Genomic DNA, 26,323 nt, shown 5'->3' on the forward strand with positions numbered 1-26,323 from the left:
AAGAAGATCTCGTCCTTGGTGATGTATGCATTTAAGAAGTTGGTGGGTGGCCAGTAGCAGTATAGCAAAAGCAAAGGTGATGCAGAGGAGGAGGAGGAGAAAGCAGAGAAGAAAAAGTGTAAATAAGTAATGGCAGCACTCCGATCTATCTGGATTTGAGGTAGTAGGTGATATTGATGTGCGTCCATAAACACGAGCTTAAGCAGAGATTAAAGGATCAAATATTTAATCGCTCTTCTGTTCTACCTTTGTGTAAACGGAGCTACACCACCTGCCCTGTGACGTTTGAGGGGCAGGGTGCGCAAAAATTTTGAAATTTTGAAAATTGTATAACATCTCAATTGCATAATCATTCTGGAAATAAAATAAATCAATATTTCTGAAGTGCTCAAAAATTTCCAATAATGCTGTCTCACTCTGCTCGAAAAGTTTTGCAGGTATGGATGTAAGACATGAAAAATGGTCCGCACTCTGGCACCCTGATGAATAAAAACCCCCAACCGGGCTCATTCACGGGGAAAGTGACGTATAAAAGATTCCCTACATTTGCCACTGGACTGGACTGGATGTGAAGGGTTTGTTATCATTATTCGACGAACCCCTGCGGCCAACACTGCTTTCTGAACCGGACCGACTCCTGGGCCATTCTTACCTTAGATTTCGGACGATGTGGTGGTCTGGTCAACCAATTTGGTGGTCAGTGAGTCGATAGATTTTTGCTTGTTAGATAGATACCAACGTGTGTGGGAGACAGGTCGTTTAATTCGTTAGTGTACATAATTATATAGTGCCGGGCAAGTTTCAATCATCCAAATTAATCGAATTGTTCTCAAGTCGATGGAAGGATCCTTGCCCCAAATTCCACTCGATCCGACCACCGCACAATCAAAGAGGGCAGCGGCGGTGTCGAGCGAGATGACTTGGTGGACCATTTTGGTAAGTTAAATTCCCTCTGTCAAACTTGTATCAAATCAAGCTCAGAGATATTAAAGAGATAGGAGTGGATTCGATTTTGGTTTGATGGTGGTGGTTTACGTTTCATGATGGGCACAATGCCACCCACTCGACCAGACCGCAGCTAAAATATCCACGAGCTTATGTATATTCCTCCCCCTTCTTCATAATCTGAATTAGTTCAAGTAGGGTGAAAGTTGGTTTATGTAGAGTCTAGTTTAGTGTAAATCCCGGATTACATTACATTACTTTACATTACACTACATTTGCTTACTGTTCCATTTCGTGTCATGGGGTGAAGTGAAGTTGGAGGTTGGTATCGTAATAGGATCAGACGGATATTCTCCGTGTCGTGGGTAAGGAAGGAGTGGATAAGTTCACTTCATGGTTGTGGTGTGGTCCTATTTTAGCTCACAGTGTATTTTGTGGTGTGGTTTCGTTGTATTGTATGCAAAATAGTGTCTATTTTCATAAACAAACATTGTACTGAAGAGATTTGAAATGACAACTTTCACATGTATCATGTGTCCCCGTTTAATTTCCAATTACAAATTTTTTTCATGTATGTATGTTTCTGAAAATGTATCAAGAATTTAATGTGTATTTAATATCGATACGAAGTATTAAAACCTCGTTGAGTCGTGAGCTGCACACTTTCTTGGTTTAACTTTCTCCATAAAAATGCGCTCCTCGACTTCTTTGTTGTTGAGTTGGTGCTGACAAGGAAAAGGTGTTTCGCTCAAATGTTATTTGGCGTCCCTGAGGAAACGCTGGTGGGTCTCAAGCCCGCAGTAAATCCTATTTTTATGACCGAGTAGGAAAGTGAAAAGAGCAATAATGTCCAATACTATAAAATATCAAATATGTAAAATGTGCTCCAAGGAGAAGAATACGGTACAGTACACTTGAGAATTATGTACAATGTGCATATCCGGCTTTTCTCCAGTGCTACTTATGTATCAATAACAAAACTACATTATTAGCATAAATAATACGTTCCCGGAGAACTTTATGCTTTTCTTGATGTGCAGCTGCACAGTTTTCGAATCATTTTGCAAGCCAGAGCAAAGCCGAGTTGTGCAAGTTTTCGTGATGGGTGAAGCATGATAAAATAGATACTTGGATTTTATCACCGATTCAACACTCGTGTCGCGATTTTATCGCGTTTCTCTTTTCACCAGAAGGAATATTTTTATTTTCTTCACTCTACTGCCGACTTCCGACCGACCTGAATATCTTTTAAAGTGTGACGTAAAATATTGCTAAAAATAGTACAATTCGCGAATTGCATTATTGTAGAGAAATTTTATTTTTAAAAAGAATTTCGCCTTTGTTCTCGAAAATCTCAAACGACCCAAAAACAAAGGGAAAACCGAAGAGTGAAAGCATTCTACTTTGTCGCTGGCTGAAGTCTAGTGTCGATTCGGCTTACTTTCACCGAGAGAAAGTTCACTCTCTTCTCCCACAACGAGAGAGATGGTGGTACTCGTCTGGTGCCTCAAGATTTCGCTTGCCTCCTCGTCTCCCTATTAAAACTAGTTGAAATTTTAATTTAACACTGAATTTGAATCTGCCTGTTGTTACGTCACACGAAAATATTCACCAACCAACTGCATGGGTCACAAACTATGTATGCACCAAATGTTTTGAAAGGTTTATTCTCACCATCTGTTTTTAGCTGTAGAAGAAGAATAAAATTTGAAATTCAATTCTCACATTATTTCAAAATTACCAGTTTTGCATTTCAAATTCATTCACATTTTCACTCGCGACGAGAGAAAGATATGAACTGCGAAACTATAAAGTTCCCAGAAAAGGACGAGGATCCTGACAATTCACTCCTCTGGTCACATTGTGCATCTCACTCACTTCGGTCTGTAAATATATATAGCTTGCCTTGCAGACAGTGCGTTTCTCGCAAGTCTCGCAAGTTTCCCCAAAATTTGCATATTTGCATTGTTTTGCATTATAAGTGTGAGAGTCAAAGTCAAACTGGATTAGCAAACGCATTTGAAAAAGCTCAAACCAAACTACACGAAAAAAAATCAGTCGTAAAATCATAAAATGTTTGGCTACAACGTAGTAAAAATTGAGTCGGACAATCACAATTTGTGGAAGTTTTTCATGTTTTTTTCATTATAAAACAATAATAAATACGTTCCCCGAGTATAATATAATTTGATTACATGCCCACTAAGCATCCTCTCCTTTCTCCAACATAATTCTTCACAAGTCTCTCGTCTGCATGGGAGAAAGTATTCCCAGGAAAAAATAGAATCATCTCCTAACCCTTGTTTTTATTGGCACGGGTTGAGATTCTGATAGTCGGCTAGTTTTTTATCCGGAAAGTACTTTACTTTATTGAGAGCTTGGATAAACAGTGGGATGAAGAAGAAAGTGTGTGCGTGTCCACTAGTCCAGTCTTCGTCTATCTATGAACCACCACCAACTGGGCTTTTTCTAGGAAAATCGCTTGATCATCAAAAAAACAAATCTCTTACAAAAAGAAGAAGAGAATGGACCGAGTCACGCTGAATTATTAGCGGCTCTGATGATGGGGTTAGTACGAATTTTCATGTGGTGTGTGATCTATGGATTTGATCGAAACTTTGAGTTTCATAGGATGTAAATAATTTTAAAATCCATAAGTGCTCGGAAACTTTAGGATTTTGCTTTCTCAAAGTGAAAGCACACTGTAAACCCACTTCTTCTCGGTAAAGAAAGTAAATCCCACTTGATCAGTGGGATCCATAATGTGTGATGGAATGATAGGCCCACTCATGAGGCTATCCACATGAAAAAGTGGCCGATTTTTGCGTGCCACTGGGTAAATAGTTCTAAAGCTCAAGTCCCTATATGAATACTCTGCCAATGGTGTGTCACAAAGCCCTTTTGGTGGGTAAAACTGCAATTTTTCACTTTTTTCTGGCTTTCCCAACTTTCACCGAAGGTTCCACGTGGCTCATTTTGCCTCACTTCCTGAGGAATTCATCTCCTGGAGGAACTGATTGTGAGTGAAAAAGTGTAAGAGTCAAGTGAGGAGGAGTCTTACTCAAAGTGATCCGGTGTCTTTCTGTTGGCTTATCGTAAATCAATCTCAACTTGGAAAGTATATCAAGTTTGGTTTACTTATCAGGGATGGAGGAGTGAAGGAAAAGGTGTAAAAAGTCGTTGGTCGTTCATCTACTGTTCAGTGGATTCGATTACCACGGCACTCTTAGAAAACTGGTATTAAATCATTACTAACCCTAGTTTGTGACTACAGGGTTGGTAATAATCGAAATTACCGTTTAGTAATGTTATGGTATTGAAAAATTTACTACTCAGAAACAAACTACTACCAATCCGGTTGGAAGTTATTACCAAATCAATACCAGTACGGACTCTACTAGATTTTTAACAGTGTCGAAATTTTCAATTTGCACAGAGAAAGATGATGCATTCATTCGGCCGAAAACTAATCAACCTTGTTTATCCTGGTCTGGGTAAACAGCGATAATTAGTAATTGCATAAAGTCGCGCAGACAGTAGTACGTATTTACATACGAGGGTACGACGATCTAGTGAAAACCAGTCCACACGACTAGTAAAAACACCCGATCGTACGTAGCGATGTGTAATCCATTCTAGTAATTGCATATTGCAAGGCGGAACTTAATCCTCTTTTTCCTCCTCCTCGTCCTCTCCACTTTTGTGGCCGTGTTTACTGTTTTATGCAGGGAAAAGTCTATCATCACCATCACCATTGCATTACGATTCATGTGAAGCATTAAGCTAAAAAGTGGTATTTTCACTTTCACCTCCCCTCCCTCTCCTCTCTCAGGTTGAGGCTTGTCTAACCATGACCGGCTTTAACTGCAAATGCAAAATCCGAATAAAATAAAACCAGAGGGAATTCTACCCTGAATGAGAACGAGGCTGGAGAGATAGCGTTTTTAAAGAAACGCATGCGAACACCTACGAGGCTAGATACCACCCACGTGGACACGAAATAATGGACCCTCCTCACGGCAACATTGTATTTTTAGGAAGGTTTTGAAGTTGAAAAATTGACTAATTTGCTTCATATTTGGAATCATGGGGAAATAAAAAACTGACTTGCTTAATTATGAGAAGGAACCCTTTTGATCTTTGATTTCGGAATAAAAAGTCAGTTTATTTTTACCTTTTGTAAAGTTAGTTCTAATTATATTTTTATACTTTCACTCATAACTTTCTCCCCAATTAGCATCATACGTACAATGTTTCATACAAGTACATACCACCCACCAACCACCCATTTCTTCCACGTAGACAGCGAAATCTGGCCACACTTTCACTCTTCGTGAAAGTAGAGACTTTTCCCAGGAAGAGAAAGCACACAAAATCCCCAGCGGCTCCTGAATCCCGCTCACTTGCTCTCCAGACTCTCACAACTCCAGAGGTCACAGCTTTGTTGTTCCCCTTCCGCCAGGCGAAATCGGCTAATTGGACAAATCTGTCGACTTACGTATATTCTGTCTCACCACCAGTTTAGAGTTTACCATTCACTACTTTGTGACGGGGGCGGGCAACTAGCTAATTCTACCACGTAAAGTCTTTAACCTTATAATTTATCTAAAAAAACATACTTTTGTTCCTTGTGCTTGTTATAAAAATAGTGACTTCGCTTTCTCCCCATTGTCTGTTTTCACCATCACTTGAATAGAACACAAAGCTCGTGGTGAAATCAATTTGAATACATAATATTGATGTTGATTGTCCTCCAAAACTTGAGACAATAGTGACACCGTGTCCGCACAAGTGTATCCTCACCAACTTTCTCCATCTATCTAGTCATCCATCCATCCATCGATTGAATTGTATTGTTAACTTTATTGTACTTGAGTCCCTCTCTTCCTCTTCCTTCTCAGTTGTTGTTAAAGACGAGGGGTTGACAGTAGTAGCCAAGCCAGTAGTAGTTCTGGTTTTGAGGATAAGAAGAAGAGTGAAAGTGAGAACGCATCGGAGCAGAAAATTGTTTGAAGTTGATCTCGATCTGGTCTTCGTTGGACGAAATAAGAGTGAAGAAACCCGACATTTTCATCTCAACTTGTCTTAGCTTATAAGTAAAGTAAACCTGCAGTAGCCTCTCTCCACCTGGTGAAAGTAACTTTATTTTATCCAGAGAGAAGTCGAGTTTTTGGGAGTGATTGCGTTATTGAATAGTGAAGCCAATTTAATTCATACGCCGGCAACTAGACATATAACATCAGCAAGTCAGACTTATGAAACACCTGCAAATTGTAAATTGTTAAAGTTTTTGGAAGAAGAAGAATTCTACTTGAGCGGATTTGACTTGACTTGGCTTGCCTGCCTACTTTCTCTCTCATTGTGAGAGAAAATTTCCACGAATTTGAATAGTGAGCTTCATATCTAATCTTGTTTAAGAGAAGAAAAGAGAAGGAGTAAGTATATATCTCTGTAGGATGAATTCGTACGTACGTACAATTCCCCAAGAAACGTGGCTGGTGGATGGAATAGAAAAAGTTGAAGGTGATTTATTACGCCTTCCGCTTTGACTGGTCTGCTGAATCTAGTATCGATTCCAATTCAGATCTCTCTGAATTCAGACAAAACTATTTGCACGAGTAATAAAACTTTGGAGAAGAAACGATAAACTGAAATTTTTACCTTGACTTTTTTGAAAAAAAGAAATGTGCCAGTAATTTGTAATGCGGACTTTGAACGATTAGAAATAACGGGGAAAACGTAAACGGGCCAATTTGTCTCCACCTCCTGCTTGATCTCCTCTCTCTCCGAATGGTACGATTTTAAGAAGGAGAAAGGCGGTTGGGAAAATAGAGTGGGATAAATGGGGCGATTACTAGCATGGTATTGTTACTCTGCTTGTGGGAGAATTTGAAGAAGTGGAGCTCAGACGACGAGATGCGGGAGCCTTACCACCACTACTACCACCAAGGCGGTGGTGGAGGGGACCACCACAAGCCGTACCCCCCAGAACATCATCCTTATCATCAGGTGCGTTATCTTAAGAAATAATGGAGGTCTTCCAATGTATGATTACAGGTTTTTACCAAATTAGTGTCAATCGATTAGAGCTTAAATTGCATAATGTGACATTTGAAAATGACACTATCTGCCAATTTGGCGGAGATATTTGCATCCAAAGAGGTAAAAACGAACGCCCTAAAGATGAGAAATTCTACACTTTCCACATTTAAATACTGCGCATATTAGAGAGTTGGAGATTTTTTGTACTTTTACTTGTACTGTACTGTGACTACAGTACAATACAAAAATTAGTACAAAAATCAAAAGACCTGGAGAATTTCATTATTTTGTACTCTGAAAAAATTGTATTGTAAAACTCCGCGAAATAGATGAGTCAAAAATTGAGACAAATCAACTCATGATATACAAAATGAGAATCCCTCCAACATGTGCGTTTAAAACGATCAAACCAAAAAGTCGAAATTTTTTACCCTTGACCTCGATTAAAACGGTCACCAGGCTGATATAAGCCGAAATGATAGTAATTTCTGAACTCCTCGCTTCAAAGTGAACTACGTCTGCAACGGTTGAAATAAAATATTAACATTTTTGACCTTTGACCTCGTGAACATGGTCACGGGGTCTTCATACGTTAAAGCTATGCAGATTTCTTAAATTCTCGCCTTAATACACGTCTAAAACAGTCGACACTTAAATTGCGACCTTTGACCTCGTCCTTTCGGTCATTGGTTGGTCGTAGGTCAAAAGTATTGACGACTATAAATTCTTGGTGAAATTTCCTTTAAAATGATACCGCATATGAAAATTAAGGTACAATTTTGCGTTTACTTCACGCCAGGGTGACCTTGACCTTGACCACAGGGAGCCCATCTTCGAACTCGACCTAGGGTCAAAAATTAGAAGCAAAATGGCGAAAACGGCGTCTGATTACATTGAGGCGTTCTAGAGATATCCTAGTTGCCAACCCTTGATTTTTCCACAGTAGTACAAATTGAGCCCGTGTTTCAATTTGTCTACTGTAGACTGTAGAATTAGTACAAAAAGCTGATGACGTCATCATCTAGAGTCCACAGTACAGTCTACAGTCAGAGTACAAGGAATCTCCAACTCTCTATTCTCCTCTTCTGGTACAAATATCTCTGCTAAACGTGACCACTGGGAGAACGTGTCATTTGCAAATATTGCAAATCTTATTGTAATTAAATTTGATGAACGCTAATTTGGTCAAAATCGCAGAGCATATGTTGGAAGACTTCCAGTGTAAGTTAGTTTTCATACACCCCAAAATTATCAAAATTCAGCTACTTTACACGGTTAACAATCCAAACCAAGTAGAGAAGCAAGTAAATATTTTGCTCTACAGACGAGGAAAAGAATCTGAAAATATTTCCCAACACTAAATTCAACTACCCCAAAAAATCTCAATTGGCGTCATCTATACCCCAAAAAAATTACTAGGTAGCACTACACCGATTCACCCACAACCTGCCATTTCTACCATACACACAAAAAGGGAGAAAGGTAGGAAACGATCTCCCAACCAAAAAAAGAGACCAAATCACGCCAAAAACTTTGTCTGATTCTTCCTGGAAGCTCTCTACTACGCGAGATGATGTGTATCTCTGTCGAGATTGAATTGCCTCTCATCCTTTAATGTAAGTTTGGTAGGAGGATGAAGGGTTTGTATTGACACACACAAAGAGCCAACGAGATGAAGAGGATGCGTCTCTCATTTAACCTAAATCCTTCCCTCAAACAGAACACATGCGAGATCACATACGGCAGAATCATTCCCTTTCATTCGTTCCGTTTCGTTCTACTTTATCTCATTTGACGACGACGTTGTTGTTCTTCACGGACTTTTGGTGGTGGTTTGTGTGTGTGCCGTGCTGATTTGATGCGACAGGTTGCTCCTGGTCATGTACGATACGATTTGCTCATTTCTACTTTCTTTCGACGACGACTAAACTAAAACCATGCAAGTTGTTCAGTTCAGACGGGGCTAAAAAACTTTTAGAGGTTTCCTTGCTTGGGAACCGGAACGGCCGTCGTGTGAATTTATTGTACAAGACGGCACGACCACGACATTAGTGCCAGGTTGTGCACATACATATGTACAAATTCATATGTATTTGTAGTACGTGGTGAAAACAACTGTTGCAAATTTCACAAAGTGGTGGTGATGACGTGTTTTACTAAAGATGTAGGATGTACATAAATTGAAAAAGTTGCGTGTATGTAATGCGGGGGAGCATCTGCCTGCCTAATGAAACAATTTTCAAGAATTGTGTTTTACGTAACGGATATTATGTAAGGCGAAGGGAAAGTTTTTTTCAGAATTGAAAAAATGAGGTATGATGAAAGTTTTCAGATGAGTGTAAATCAGTGTGTAGAATCTGCAGTAATCATAATCAAGAAAAGCTGGATGCCCGATTCTGCATTTTTTTTGCATAATTCTGGAGAAAATTTCTATCCATTTTACTCTGTGCAAAATACTGGGCTAATTCACTACAGGAAAGCTGTCCAAATTTTTGCTCGATTAAATTCAAAATTTATGCAATTCTTTAAATTATTCACACATTTGACTACCTTACTTCGAAGTAAGGTAGTCACACATGTAGTCCTTTTTGGTATTAGGTGACACCCCATTAAACAATGTTCCATATAATAAACAAGGAATAAAGACATCAAAATAATTGTTCAACTAATGCCCACACTACAATTCTCAACTTTCTCTCTAGCTTTCCCTTGCCCACATACACGAAAAGTTGGCACTTGACTTGACTCCTCTTTACGTAGCGGGTCCCATTCAGTCCCAGGGTTCAAATTAGTCGTAGTTATCACAGTGTGGGGAGTGCGACTCACGGGGTGTGAGAGAGACTCACGTTATCATCATAATAATAACTGGCCCAACCTGGCCTGGCCTGTCTTCCCGCCTGAAGGCAATATAACAACGACGACACGACAGTTAACAAACAGCCCAACTTTTGGACAAGTTCTGTATGCTTACTTTCTCCTGGGAATGAGACCAACTGGGTTGGATGGCAATTTACGAATAATTATCTTCTCACTTGGCGTACGTTTCTTGTGCAGAGAGAGACCTCCCACTCGGTTAAGCAATTATCTCTCTCTGACTTATTTTCTGGGAGGGATGGGCAAATCATAACTTTGTCAGGGCCCAACAATGCCGTTCGAAACGGGAGGTTTTCATACATACATTATAATTCGCGCGGGTTATTTATGGCGGTAAATATTTGTAATTCAATTAGCCCGTTTTTTTATCCATATTCCGCTAAGAGGAGGTAATAGGGGGAAAAGCATGGAAATAATAATTATCTGCAAATTACCACAAAAAATTACAAGATTTCACCCCTGCTGGGGAAGATTTCTTGTATGTGTCTACCCTCCCATAATTTATTAGTTTTGGTAATGGTGCAAAGATGAAACTTGTTATCTTTCCCTGGTTGGATTCTCTGCTATCTCAGTTTCAGTTCAGTATTGGTGTACAGGAATCTATCTCCATTTTGTAGTCTCGGGAATTTCCTATCCAGCTCGCTGGCAGGAATTTCCGAATTTCCGGTCTGTTTTCCACACCACAAATAACGGAGAAGAGAGGAGAAGCCTATGTCAGACCAACCTGGAGGAGGAGGAGGAGGAGATGCAGCAGTAATAGCGCTGTCTGCTTGGATGCTGCTGACGATAATGCAAGAAATACGGGTAGTTGGTAGTGTTGCTGCGGTGAAACTGGTGAAAATTTCCCTGAGGAAGTCTCATCCGATGCGGAATTCGCCTTCATTATTTGCTTATTTACACTGGTTTGGGATCATCCATAACAATTTTGCAGCTTTTAACACAGATCTTAAAAAGGGTTGGATTTGGTAGTAAATTTTGTGGGCGAAATTTGTACACGATTCTTTTTTCACTTTTTTTTCCAGTTTTTTTCTTCTCTTTCATGGTAATTTCCCCACAGTAATCTTTTTTTCCAGGAGACTTTATTCAACTACTGTGCGTCTTCTTCCGTTTCCATTTTTTCATAGGGCACAATATACTTTTACTGTAATCCTATTGTTCTTCTTGGAAGTTTATTTATCACGTGACGCTACTTTTACAGCTAATACACTACATCATCATCTTAATAATCAAATCACTTTCCATTTACGAAACCCACTTTGTTGGACTTCAAAAGTTTTTGGTCTAATTTTAACCCGGGAACCAACCACTTTCCTTTTCAAATAGTATGAACATCATCATCAAAAAGTATGAGCTACATTTCTTGTTTACTCAAAAGAGAGTTGAGCACACTGCCGCTAGCAATTTCGTAGATCATGTGTCATTGTCACGCCATGTTTCCAATTGGTTTGCCTCCTCTCACTGTTCACTTTTCGTTCCAGTCTTATTTTTCTGTGGCTTTGGTGAAAATTATTTTGCTTCAAGTTTCGACTTACTTAAAGCTCATGTGGATTTTGGTGGTTGTTTTTATTTGTCCAATTTAGACTTTTAGTTTTGATTTGAGCCGAGCAAAACAGAAGTTGGGAGTCAAACAAGATTTGGATTTGGTGGTGGTGTGGTGGTCTTCTGGCTGCTTTCACTTTAAGTTTTGGTCCTCCTTTATGGGTTTCGTTTAGTTTTGTTCTGTTCTTCTTGAAGAAAGTAGGAGTGAAAGCAAAGCAGTGTGGGCTTTTCTGGGGGAAAGCAAGGAAGGAGGGAGGGAGAAAGTGAACCTCTGGTTGCAAGTGTCAAAAAGGATTACCTGCCTCTTTCATAAATCTCTGATTTATTAGTCGTCTCCCTTTCTTTGCCTGCTTGCTCTCTCGCGTCCCGATCAATTTCCACTTTCACTCGTGTACATACATATTCTCCATCCCGGAAGAAGCTGGGATGGAATATGGTGGGAGAGGGAGCAGAAGAAAACACTGTTTATTTATGGACATAAACTCTCCGTATGGATTAAGAAACAACTAAAGAAACTCAAGTTGAATTGAGACGTTAACAAATTAAAAAGTAACCAAAAACGGATTCAGGAAGTTGTAAGATACACATTTATCATGTCAACGTTTCGAATTAGCTTTTGTGTCAGGATCGAGGATGGTAATGACATTGAAGAAAATTAATAATTCGATTTGCACTTTTAGTCCTTGACATGGTAGGAAAATTGAGACGAAGCAGTGGGCTGGTGCCAGTTGCAGTTTGGAGCAGATCTCAATTATGGAATGAAGGTCGTTTGAAAGAAATGTGAAACTTTTCTTTTTAAATTGAGTCAATTGACAGATGCCAGCTGTGCTAGGGGTGAAATTTGGGCCCCATTATGGAACAATGAGGAACACAATTCTTTTGTTTTGCGTCGCGTTTTCAGAATTTGTAAAACAAAATATCGAAAGGTTATGGTCAGTCTATCTAAATCTAAATTCGGTACAAATAAATTTTATTTTTCACTTTTCGGCCACAAAACTCTACAATTTACGTAAATTGTCCTCTCCCTCATTATTACGTGATATGTACCTCGCCAAAATCCTAAACCTTCTTGGAATACCACTCATTCCAATTATTTTGCCTTTCTGTTGAATCTCTAGAATTTCCGAAATTCATCAAAAAACAAGTCAAAACGAGAGAAGCTGGTCGTCATTTCCAAGCTTAATTAAAACAAAATAACTTTTCTTTTTCACTTTTCGGCCACAAAATTCTACAATTTCCGTAAATTGACCCCTCCCTCATTATTACGTACCATCAAACTCGCCCAAATCCTAAACCTTCTTGGAATACGATTCAACCCGTTTTTTGCGGTTTGAGTAGCATTTTCAGAATTTATCAAAAAAGTCAAAGTTATGATCTCGCTTGAAATCTTACACCCAGATAAATACAAAATAAATTTCATTTTTCACTTTTCGGCCACAAAACTCTACAATTTACGCAAATTGACCCTCTCCTCTTTCATCATTACGATTTCATCTACCTCGCCCAAATCCTAAACTTCCCTGGAATACCACTCAAATCAAAACTTTTAGAATTTCTCTCCTGCTAATGTTTCCGTTTCCGGTTTCACTTTGGAATGTAGTTCCTCTTCCTCCAACTGGCCAGGAATGTTCGAGTAACGTAACAACCTTCCAAAATTGGGGCTTACACATAGTTGCACATACTTTCTCTGCATTCTAATTCGCCTCTCTGGCTCTCCCTCTGCAAAGGAGAAAAAGTGAAGAAACTTTACGAAGAAACAAGTTTTAAGTAGCGGAACAACTTGCATCATTTACAAAACTCTTCTGCACCCTGATTCTTGGCAGATTAGCGGCAAGATACAAATTCCAAGAGACAAGATTTCCTCACAACTTGGGCAGAGAATACTTGTCCTGATAATATCGTTATATTAGTGATGATGTAACATTGTTATGCATAGAATAGTCCGGAAGCACAGCTCTTTTCACCCGAAATTTAGCCCTTTATAATTCCATACCTACTTAAAGATTGTAACAATTATTTCCCGAAATTTCCTGACCGTTAATCCGATTATTTGCAAAATAATAGGACTGCGGGGATACATTTCATTGCGTAACTAGTTTTATTGCCGTGTATTCAGTTGAACGCAACAACTTTTTTTGTATTTTTTTACATCTATTGTTGTTCCGGACCGGATGGACGCATGTGGACCTTTTCTTTATGGGGGAAAAGTCAGAATTGGCTCGCTTTCCTTCGTCCCTAGTTTCGCATTTGTCTGGCTGGTTGGAGGATATAAGTTGGTTGGCTTTTCCATTTTCTGAGCTGAGTGAAGGGCAAGATGAAGGAGAGGAAGATCGCATATTTTTCTCTGTCAGGAATAAATGTAATATTTTTTTTCTACATGGACCATTATGCCGTCGAATTAATGGGACCGATTCGGATTGTTAAGGTTTGAATAATAGGTTTGGGTTTATGTCTTGTCTAGAAAAATAATTAAATATTTATCATTTATTGCAATTTGCAAAAAATATGCAATATGGAAAAAATGACAAATTTGTTAATGTAATCTAAATCTTTAAAATTGGTATAAAACAATTTATTTTTTCACTTTACGGACATAAAACTGTACAATTTGGGAAATTATTTTTTTTGCGAACAATTTTGCATTTTTGGAAAACGCCCGACTTTACACTTTCTTCAGGGATTCGCTCTAAATTTTCCTTCAATAAGGCTAAAGCCATCGTCATACCGGAGAAAAATAAGGCCCCTTCTTCCCACATATGAACACACATTTATATTCCAACCGACTTTCTCCATCCAGCGAGATACACATTTTTTCCTCTTTTCTCCTCATCTATTCTGTCCATCCAACTGACCGACCTGAGTTTTATTCCCCTTTTGTCAACATCAACTCTTCTTCTGCGGTTGGGTTTTGTTAGCGAACTGTCCTATTCGACTGGATTCTGCCTTCACAAGTTGGAGATTTGGAATGTTTTGTCCACAAAGTTGTTGGATGGATTGGCTTATGTATTGCAATGGATTGGATTTTCCTTTCCCTCTCTCTGCTTCATAAGAAGTGACAAAATTTCGGATTCAGTGGGTCCCCAATAATGTATAAAATTGATGGGGAAACGATGAGATTTAACGAAGAATGACCAGCTTTGCGTCTCCCATCCGTTCGTTTTTTCTTCTTATTCGATCCCCATACATGCACTTGCAGCGAAAAAAATACAGGCTGAATTTTATTGGAGAAAGTTTTTCTCTCGTGGACAATGAACTCGACTGGTCTGCACTTTGGCTGTCAATTTCAATAAAATACAGCGAATTGTGTGTCCCATCCTCGTTAGATATTTCCGTTCCCATCCTTTTATGAGAGTGCATGCTCCCACGACGATTAATCTGAATTGGTAGTAAGTGGTGAACACACAGTAAATGGTCAAAAACCCGTCGCCATTGTTTCTCCTTCAACTTGACACGACTACTTTCACTCGACTGGAGTGGAGGAGAAGAAGTTAGTGAAAAGGAGTACAATACATGGAGAGTTTTTGCCTTGAAAGTTTCGATGCTGGTTGGTGCATCGCCATCAATTACAACGGATGAGTTGGTTTTGCCCAAAAACTGAGCTAAATAGTAACCATAATAGTAAACGGGGGACATAAGAGAAAGCGCGTCCTAAACTGGGCAGACTCACGAAATAATAAGGCAGCTCGTTTTTTGATTATGGTTGTTGTTTTGTCTTTGGGAGAAAGTTCTTCTTGGTTATGTTCGATCTGGTCTAGTCAGCTTTGTGGCGTGATGGTTGATGATGGTGGCCATTGAACGGTGTGAAATATGACACTCAATTGTTTCATTTTATACGTGATTTATTACGGTTATGTTTGGGGATGTGTTCTAACAAGAGGGACAAAGTCCGAGGTATAGTCAATGGCATTGTTTTCATTATTTTGCGAGTGCAGAGAAGCTTGTTTGTTTTGGGAAAATATAATACGTGTTTAGCACGAATCCTGGGCGTTAATTCGGCAAAATTTACTATTATTGAAATGACGGTTAAAACGATAATGTTGGTGAAAGTCGGGGTGAAAGTGATCTTTCAAATGCAATATTATTACAGGGCTGGGTTAAAGAGTACGATTGATTTTTGTACGAAAATTCGTTTACTTTTCGCAGGGAGCGTGTCATCTCTTATTATTTTTTTTCACGGGAGAGACAAAAAACCGAAAAAAGTGTCGCATGGCATATACTTCCATCAATATTCAGATTCCAGCTTCCAGCAAGAATCTCATTTGATACTTGATGTTTTCTTTTTATTTTTACTTTTATTACAAAAACACTTTCCCTTTCACTCACAGCCCTCTCAAAATGAGAAACGTGCACCAATGCCAAGCAACCACTCAGCCGTAAACTTATGAACTTACCGACTTTAAAGATTTTACATTCTTCACTACTTTACGCTGAAATGTAGATGTGAATTTTCTCCGAAAAGTTTGTCTTGCATTCTTCCGAGAGAATGGAGATCCCATTTGGACAAAGAGCATGGAAGACGATTCCATTATTGGGGCTGGAGTTGGTAATATCGCTCCGCCTCGATATTTGTATAATAATAATGCCCAGTGGCCGCGGAAGCTGTGGGAACATTAACATTGTGGGATTGGGAGGGAGGGGTTTATATAACATGGGGAGATGATGGGGACATAGAATAACCGTGGGGACATTGTCCCCACGCTTCCGAGGCCACTGATAATTCCCAAGAACTGATAATGGAGTTTGAGCTGTGAGTGAAGAAAGTTCCTGGAAAATTTCAACTTTTTAATACAAAAATTCAACTAAAATTCAACCATAATTATTGATCGATTCACATTTTGGTGTCTGAATTAATGCACAAGTTTGTCTTCACTCACTCTCGCGTACAAACATTTTTATAAGCTTGTTCGATGGATTGATTGCTGTCCCTGTTTTCTTGACATTCGTTCACAAAAAATCAACATACATCCCACTTTGTTGATGCCATCAAGTAGCATTACTTACTTCCAGCACCACCATCATCTCAAGTATCAAAGTTTCCTTTGTTTTTGCATAATTTAGAGGATTCTTTCCCCTAACGAAAAGAAAGTGGATGAGGACAGGAATATTATGAGCGCGATTTTTCAATACCTACTTTTACCACTTCGCCTCTTACAAATTGCAACTGCCACTGTTCCATTATGAAAGACCCACTTTTTCATTATTAAGCATCAACTTTACGTACGTATCCTCGCCCTTTGACGAAATCCTTCCCGCAAACGAAGCGTGCTCTACAATCTATTTAGTTTAAAAATTTACAAGATTTTCATAACTTTGTGTTCTTAAAAGTGCCAAAAATGGCAATTATGTGTGGTTAACCTGTCCAAAAATATGCGTAGGTAGTGGATGGCTGGCTGTGGCTTTGTGGAGTGGATCGTGGTAGATCGTATTATGCGGTTCTTTGGCATGATTCACAATTTAGTTCTTGAAAGGAAGAGAACGAGACGTGGACCACACCAGTCGAAATCCACTCGCGAAATAAATTAGTTGTGTCACTTTGCCGAGTGGAGAAAGTGCTACTCGAGGCAGGGCTTCATCTCGTCACATCCTGAGACATATTCATTCATACATTCATAATGTTGGGAATTAATAATGAATCCATTAGCCAGCCGGGCTGGGATGGAGGTACGTACGTAAATACGACGAGAAGGAGGAGGAGGCGAAGGTAGAGTGAAAGTAGTGAAGCGTGGATGCCCTGACTTTCACTTTCAGCCAAATGCTGCTTCTATCTCCTTCGAGATAAATGCCCTTCTGACAAATTTCCGTAGTGGTGAGTGTTCTCTGGTCAAGGAGAAAGTAGCCATTATTGCTCCTTCTTCCATCTTGACGGGAAAGGAATGCAATTACACGAAAAATGTATGTGTTTTGAAATAAAAGATTTAAAAATTCCTCCTTGAAAAAAAAATCTAATAAATGTTGGAGAGATTCCAGTCCAGAGACACACAAAAATCATCTATTATATAAAACTCTTAAAAGCTCATTTTGAATTGTGATGCTCCAGCGAGACGTATTTATTAGCATTGTTTCGTTCGTCCATATGGCAGGAAGGGGAGGAGCGGGCAGTGGAGTAGGAAACTAATTAAAAATATGGGTGCGAATAGCAAGGCGAGGAATCATAACTCTTTATACGCTCCCCTTTTACGTTAAGTGTTATTTTTATCACGGGTTTAACAGTTATTGCAGTGAGGAATAATGGGAATGGGGGTCCTTTCACCAGCCACTACACGCACTTTCAGGTTTACTTACATACGTACACGCACTCACCACCCACGCAATATGCGATCTACATCTAACTTTCTCTCGACAAAGTTTCTTGGATCAAAAAGGGAATTCAAATTAAGAACGGGTGACTTTTGCCAAGGTGATGCTATCCCGGATTAAAATTTGTCTGTCAAATAACTCAAACATTTCAAGCATATCTAAAGTTTCAAGAAACGGAATGATTAGATTTGATTTTAAATAGTCAAAAGTGGAATAAAATCACTGCTTAAAAATTAAGCAAAATCCAAAATCTCCTCATCGTCTCCGTCTCGAAATATTCCACTCTCAGTCCTTTTTTAAGGTTAAGTAAAACGACATTTCTACCCTGCCTTTATCACGTTTCTCCTCTCCACTGGTTTCCACACCTTGAAAAAACATGACATTACGCAACGCGCTTCTTCTCCTAAGTAAGCTTTCTAAGTATGCAAATGGTAAGCTCTCCATCCTTTTTTGGGTTCGCGTGGCGTGGCGTGGACGTGGACGTTTGATGAGACGCGAATAAGAAAAGCTGGCTGGAGGAGAGAAAGTCAGAGTACTTTTTTAGTCGTCGTGTCCCATTCAAACCTGGACTTGAAATACCTCTCGCGTATAAAAATTGAGGTTTATTACGCCGGTAAAGAGAGGCCTGGTAGGATGGCAGGCATATAATAATACTAGGGCCCCAACCATTCCCACCAACTGCTCGTGTTCTTTATTACACAGGCGGTGAAAGTATTTTCACTAAAAATTCACAATCCTTGCTCAACCCACAACGGAGAAATAATTGAGTTTTCTCCATCCAATCTCTCCGCTGAATTAAACGAAGAATAAAAAAAGGTCTCATCCTTCGGATTCATTGTGAAGAGAAAAAATTGATTGAATTTTTCCTACAATGGAGCAAAGTGTATTTTATTGAGAGGAAAATGCAGTCGTGACAGGAACCTTTGCTTACTCGCTCATCTTATCTTCCAGCACGACCACACCACTCACCTGTGTGTTCTAGCACTTCTCGATCCCATTCTAATTCTGTAGACAGAGGGACGAGCAGGAAATTTTGGCGACGGGTGGAAATGTGTCAGAAGATTTTGACAAGTACAAGGGAGACGAGATCAAAGTAAAGTAGGGCGCAGAGAGCCGGCAGACGAGTAAATTCGAGCGTGGAAAGCATAGCGCATGCAATTTTTCAAGTGTCCCACTTTCCCGTTCCATTATGTTTGTCTGCTTGTTACGAATTCCTGGGAGGATTAGTCCCCTCTTAGCAAAATAAAGGGGAACAGAGTGCATGCAATTTGATGAACAAAGTGTGCGGGGAGCAGGTGATGCGTCTTGATAAGAAAAGGAATAATTGATGAATTTGTTATGCGAAATTTAGGTATTTATTCTGATAAATGTTGAATTATGGTTAGGGATATCATTTTTAAAGAGAAAGTATTATGAAAAATAATTGGCAAAATTTTGAAGTTACACAAGACTTTACTTATGTAATAAATAATTTGTACTTCGAAAAAAATTGTGCATGTTTGCAGCCAAAAGTTGTATTCATCAAATTATTGATAATAAAAAAGGGTATTAGATTCTTCGAATGTAGCCCACGATTTTATAAATTGTGAAATTATTTGCAAAATATGGATTTTCAAAAAACCCAAAATTTTCATGTATAAATTTTTAACAAAATTTGACTCTATAAAAAAACATGTCCCCACGTACGTTTTCATTCACACTTACGAATACACTTACCCCTTTTATCGTCCCCATTTATTAAAGTATTTTCCTTTTTATTCCATTTCCGTTCAGAAATTGAGGCAAAATGTGCCCGTTTTTCGCATGAATAACCAAGCACATGCACCACTTGTTCTGCATTTTAAACCATCAAATATACCTACAAAGACTCGAATTGATTCAAGTGTTTATTGGCGTTACGTCAACATTAAGGAATCACGTACATGCAGCAATCTCCCAGTAAACCAGTGGCTGTCTCAACTCTCCAAAAGCACACTTTTTCCTGCATCAATTTCAAGCAGAGGGCGAATAAATTGAAACGTATCGTGATTCTTCACCAGTTGGCAGAGCGCGAGAGCGAGAACAGGGTCCACTTCCCCTCTTGATGGATCATTTATTGGCTGATCTCCAACTTAAGCGTGAAAATTGCACTTTCTTTTCCTTTATTCCAAGAGAGAGAGAAAGCAATCCAGGTACGAATACATGAAAAAGTGGTCGTTGTAATAGTTCTTGGCCTGCCGTTGGTTGGTTACTTTTTTCATTCTCGCCTCTCTCCAAGATTTACTCGATGTAAGTAACCGACTGTCAACTGAAGGTCTTTGGATTCTGATTCTGATTGGGATTTGAGCCCCGCTTTCTTTCAGTTTTTTTATTCGTCCATGGTTTCGCCGGGTGGAGAAAGTTGGGCAGTTGTGGTACTGAAAAATTGGAAATAGAATAAACAAACTTTTGTGTGGTTAGAGAATTCAAGAAATTTTTATGAACTTTCAATATTTGATTGTTTACATATACCGTAGTGGACATGAAATCGTGGTCAAACAGGTTTTTTGGTTGGGAACCCTATTTTCTGCAGGTCATATAAATAAATCCTCACCCCACCACGAAGAAAAAACGCACCTCTCGCCTGCACATTTTATTCGTCCACCGCTTTCTCCCGACTTTCACTCTTTTTTCCCTCCACCTCCATTGTCACTGCGAGGATAAAGTATCAAAAGATTTTCAAGATTGTTTAAATTGCCGTTGAACTCAACCGGATTGAGATTTGAGTGTGTGTAAAAGCAACCCCGGAATGACGGGCTAATGGAAATTTAAGCCAATCATTTATTACTACCAGCACCAAGCGACTACCTTCTTTCCAAAGAGGAGGAGAAGGAGACCGCCTTACGAAATCAGATGGTGTTCTTCCTCTTCCATTCACGTTCTGAATTGTGTAATCAAACTGAGATTGCCTCAATCTGTGTTTGCTCACAAATGAAATTTCAGAGTTTTCGAGGTTTGTGTAAATACAGGGCGGGCTTTGCCGGTGAAAGTAGCAAATATGACGAAGGGAGAAGACGAAGGTGGATTATGCTTCAGAGAGAGAGAGCGAGATTCTAGCAATTTTCTTCATGATTAAGCAACCATGATCTTGGTGGAGGACCGGTTTATCCTCGAGAGATTAGATTCACTTGGTTTGTTATGAAATTTGCTGACCTCGCATAATCACTGTTTGCCCTGGAGGAAATTGGACTACAGCTACAAAGTCTCTTGCCAAGAGTATGATCTCTGTCTGCAGTAATATTCCGCGAGGTGTTATAAATACATCACTCGTAGCGAGTGTTCTGTTCAGAATCCTGTGAAATTGCCAGGTGCATAATTTATGTTCTAATAATACATAATTACACTCGACCACAAACGTTCAAATTTCCAACATTTATCAAGCCTTTAAAAACTCTTTGTCAATATTAAGTAAATTCGTATAAAAGTTTTCCTGACTGGCGCACTTTATCAGTGTCTAAGGATAAGTGAGACTTGATGTACGGTCCCTATCCAAATTCTGACGAGGAAGAAGAGAGGATGTAATTTACAGATACATTTTTTGCCATTGGCTGGGATAGTCAGTCAGTGGCCGCGGACAGAGGGCCAATGTCCCCACGTTGTTCGATGTCCGCATCATCTCCCCATGTTATATAAACCCCTCCCTCCCCTATCCTACAATGTTAATGTCCCCACGACTGGGTTTCCGGGGCCACTGGGTATACATACATAGTTGGCCCCCAAGCTTTGGAGAAGAGGAGTAGTTACATAGTAGTAGCTGCCCTTGAGTGGGTTTAGTGGAGCTGGAGAAAGTGACATGAATCACTGGAGCAGAGAGATGTTCACTATTTCTTCCAACTGCTAACCTGCCTTGGCAGTGCGTATTCTTGGTATCGAATTTCGTCCCTCTCTCTCTCTCTCTCTGGAGGGACTTGGTCGACTGTCTTGTCCAGCTCTAGTCTTTCGGTTGAGAGGGAACTATTCAGTAGGAAGAAGAACAGAGAAATGTTGGCATTCCTTCAATCTCTTCACGATTCAACCTCAGGCATTCCGCTTTCTCCTCCTCTGAAATTGGTGGCTGAACTGAAATATAATACAGTTCTGTTGGAGGGAAAACGAGACAATTTTCATCCACTGAAGAAATGATATCTCTTGAAAAGTGTCAGTGTGATGAACAAAGCGCGTCAAAGTTTGTGGCGGCGGTGGCGGGGTCTCCTCCTTTCCAATGCAGTGAAAGGGTGGAGAATTCTTATATATTCGACGGATTCATCCTTGACTTGTTTGGGAAGCAACTGCAAGATGAGATCAGAGGTCGGGTGGGACATGACTGGACTGATAACCTCTTGATTAACTGGCAATTTCACAATAACCTCGCAGACCTCGACGGCTCTCTAATGCTCTCTCTCCACCGCTCTTCTTATTTTTTCTTTTAAGAGGAAGTGAAAGTGGAGAGGAGAAGAAACGCACCAAATTAGCATTCTCACTTTGGTCTGAACTCAATTAGATCCACATCACATTCCTCGTCTTTTTTCTAATCTTTTATCCTTCTACTAAAGAGAGAGAGGAAGTAAAGAAAAGTCGGTTTTTTTGTCTGTCGCCATGTCGTAATGCAATGTGACGACAGGGACGAGGAGAAATTAGTATGGTTGAACCGTAAATAGTGGAGAAAGCTGTAAGGTGGGTACTTTCACCGCAAAAGTCACCTAAAAATTCGCATAATACTACAAATCTGATCTGTACATACTTGTCTAAATTTTGTAAGAAACAATGTTTCGGAAATGAACGCAACATTTCCGTACAACAGCATTCCACGTCAAGCAGGACAAGATTGAGACGTTGACAGAGAAGAAGACGCACGCAGCAGGCCAATTTCCGTCAGAGTGGAATCTTGTCTTCTTGCTTTTTTTCCTTGGTTGTTTTGATGTCGTGTATGTTTTCGTTTCCACTTTTTAAATGAGTTTTACCCATTTTTCTGCCTGACTTGTTGTTTCCTTCTTGATGTCAAGATCTAAATATTATTTTTCGGGTATTAAACTTTCCACGGATTTTGGGGAAAAACATGCAAAATATTTACATACCTCGTTAAATTAAATTGTTTACTTACCTGCGGTATGATAATCACATTAGTTAAATGTAATTAGGCTGAGTATTTTCGAGTTACCGGCTTTATTTACCGGCTCATTTAAATTAGCATGAAATTGCCATATAATTTAACAACAAAAGTAGATTGACCTAGTAAAATTCCCCCTTAAAATGTATTTTTTTGCATAAAAAGTACCCACATAAAAAAGCCCAATTACTTTTTCTCTGGTTCCCAGATATGTAAGGAAATTGCGAATTTATTCCCACTTTGGAAAGAATTGCGAGGCCCAAACTATTAAATGATGATGACATTCAAAAAGTTGAATTGCTTTGCGGGGCCAAGTAAAATAAATTTTATCACATATGTACATTCCGGCACACAGACATCTATAAAAAGAAGTAAACATGGGACAATAAAAATGATTAAAATTGTCCTTTTTTTCCTCGTCGAATTCCATTCGCTTCCCACAAGCACTTTCTCCACCACTTTCTCCTCAGACACGAAATATACAACACTTTTCATTGCTAACTTACATACTTGGATTGCCATGTTATTGGGCAATTTGCCAGGCGAGGCGATTTCATCCGTGTGGTGGCTGAAATTTCTCCACGTTCTCCCAAAATTCAACTTTCTCTTTCAGATTCAGACCTGAAAAGTTGAGATGTTCAGTTGGCCTGAATTCTCATCTACGTTCTCATATTTTGGGAATAACAATAAGGAACGCGGTGCTTGGTTCCAATTGTGGCAAACAAAATTTATAAAGTTTGCCCATCATCTGCTCCCTGGCAGCACAACAGGATGGCTCGAAAGTTGTAGGGTATTATCGTTATTAACATAATATATGCGTGCCTATGTGCGTAAGTGCACACGGCACACCATTGGCGGCGGAAGCATGGGAACATGGGGGGACGGTCCCCTCAGAAATTCAGTAAAATCGTATCTTGTCCATACCTGTTCACTTTCATTCATTTGACTGATTATGATAGTGAATGATGGTGAATGAAAATGAATTTACAGTCATTTGAATGAAGATGAGGATTTCGTCATTTCAGATGAATAACTATGAATGAAGCATTTTTCACCCTGTGCTTAACATATGGGGCGAAGAAATGAAGTCTGATGAAGCGAAATGAATTTGAAAAACAATTGCTGAATGTGAATGAAAATCTTCAGTCAGAAATCGGGATGACTGATTTTTGAATAAAAACTTAATTCTTGAACAGGTTGTCCAAGTTGATAAGTTAGTCCTCCTCCAATCCCACAATGCTAATTCCCCTCTTATCCCTCTCCCAACTTCCGACGCCACTGCCGTCCCCCACACACGTCGACCATGTGTGTCTATTATCCCATCGAGTTGGGCATAATTTGGAGAAATGTAGAGTTTTATGTTAAATTCGATAAAGCTTCGCCATCACACCCGGATATTTGATTTCACGGTCCTTGCTGCAGCAGCTCCTTGAACTTGAAATATGTGCAGGCAACAGCAGGCCGAGGTTCTCTCGGATTGTCACAAAAGTAGAAATAAATCCGACCTGATGTCCCACAAGGGACGGAATAAAAGCCATTTACAATTTTTATTCGGATATCTATGTACGTTTACAAATTCAAACCATGTGGAGGAGGTTCGGGTAGATATTATTGGTACAATCATTGCTGAAGTGAAGTGGTAAATTATTAAAATTAAATGAATCGAGTACTTTCAGCACATTTTAGCTCCACGTAGTCATGAATGATCCATAAATAGCGAAAAAAAAGGGAAAAAATCCATCCTAAATCTTGGTTCTAGGTCTTCTTCCCCCTTTATTTGGAGAGTACTTTACATTTTTACGACGCCATACGATTCGAGTATCAACTTGCTACATATTTCTATCTGAAACCATGTTAGACGAGGATGGACCGATATAATAATAGTTCGTCTTCATACATACAAGAGAGGAATTTTAGGCAAAGTGATATTTTTCTCTGTGACGAAGGGGAGATTGAGAATTGAAGAAATATTGAAATATTCAACAAGAAATATGACACTCTTGGGGAGAATGCTTTCTCCTTTCGGGAAAGCATTTTTGAATCGATTAGATTACTTTGGAAGGGCAAAAATGTTTAAAACTTTCACCATGAAAAATTTAAGTCTGGTGAAATTAAATACTTTCTAATAAGTTTAAAATAAGGGGGAGAAAGCAAAGTGCATTTTCGACATGGATGTGACGTGCCATTAATTTTGAGGCAAAATTCCCAAGACGGATCGTTACCCTTAAATACCGCACCGTCGTAAATTCGAGATTCCAAGATATCCGCTTTCACTGGCTGGAAATCTTTATTATTTTCTCAGCTTTCAAACAACTCCTCACCCGATCGATTTATCAATTTGATTGTGCTGCCAATGTTAAAATTTAGCCGAGATTTATTACCGATTGGAATTGCCCCCTATTTATCACAGGGAGCAGTAAAGGCAACAATAATATCGACAATTGATCATTTATCATTTTTTTAATGGAGAAAGTCGGTCTTCCCGTGAGATCAGGATTGATGTAAATCATGGCAGATTTTTATGAAATTTTTTGGAAAAGAAAGTTTCCCTTTAAATTGTTGAGTGTCATTGTTTTATTAGTTTTTTGTTTGCGAGGTAAATTCCTTATAAAAGATCAAAACTGGTTCAGCCTTTCTTTTTTGTAAAGTATGAGCATTCACTCGATTTTTATTTGCTCACAATAGGAGCATAAACGCAACAATTTACAAAGGCTTAAGGTTCCATACGTGCGCATACCATTCTAAGGTTCGCGATATTGCTTTTTTATAAAAATACAAAATATGTCGAGTTTCAAAGAATTCCGTTGATCCATCCATCCATCTATTCAGGAAAAATCTAAAAGAACAAAAAACGACTACTGCATTTTTCGTGAATCTTCTACTAAGAATGGGGACGCAAACCATGTTCAACCTAGATTATTTTTCGACCAGGTTAGTATGAAAGGGCAACTCTTTTAGGGCTGCACTTGCACAGATGCGAAAAATTCAGCAAGTTTTGTGCGCTCTAGTTCGCGGAAACGCGCTGTCGCACGGCACAGATTCCGCTGGAAAGTCTAGCTTTTTCGCGAATTTGCGGCCCTAAAAACTTGCTGAATTTTCCATATCTGCGCAAGTGCCACACTAAATGTTGTTTCTAAACAACAGTTTAGTTTGAAAGTGTCTCTTTCAAACTAATATGGTCGAAAAATAATCTGGGTTGAACACGGTTTGCATCCCCATTCTAAGAATTTGAGACATATCCCCTCCTCACACAGCTATCCAGCCACTCCTCCCGGTTTACCCCATTTTTTCCTCTCCAGAATTTGGAACAAACTTGAGCCAGAAGTTTATTCATATTATAACCAAGCAAACTATCCCATGCAATGTGTCATACGTTTTTTGGGTGCTTATTTTTCGGGTCGGATTTCACCACTAACCAAACCACGGCCGCACATTTCTTCTTCCCCGTCGACGATATGAGATTGGACAAGATTTCCCCAGATTTGGATTTATCTTTCTTCTCTACACAAACAAACGTACGTG

At 39.3% G+C, this 26,323-nt stretch overlaps 1 protein-coding gene across 3 annotated transcripts in view; it reads left to right on the plus strand.

The window, feature by feature from the left end:
- LOC118436541 overlaps positions 1-26,323 on the plus strand; it is a 77,236-nt gene that overhangs the window by 22,357 nt on the left and 28,556 nt on the right. For 2 of the 3 annotated variants that reach the window (XM_035854860.1, XM_035854862.1), the window contains exon 1: positions 5,360-6,954. The exons of the other annotated variant lie outside the window; for it this stretch is intronic. In XM_035854860.1, the coding sequence (XP_035710753.1) occupies positions 6,805-6,954 (150 nt within the window). In that variant the 5' untranslated portion in view covers positions 5,360-6,804. Of the gene's footprint in view, positions 1-5,359; positions 6,955-26,323 lie in introns of those variants that run through there. 3 annotated transcript variants of the gene reach the window in all.

Source organism: Folsomia candida, unplaced genomic scaffold, assembly GCF_002217175.1.
Source record: "Folsomia candida strain VU population unplaced genomic scaffold, ASM221717v1 Fcan01_Sc009, whole genome shotgun sequence".
Taxonomy (NCBI): Eukaryota; Metazoa; Arthropoda; class Collembola; order Entomobryomorpha; family Isotomidae; genus Folsomia; species Folsomia candida.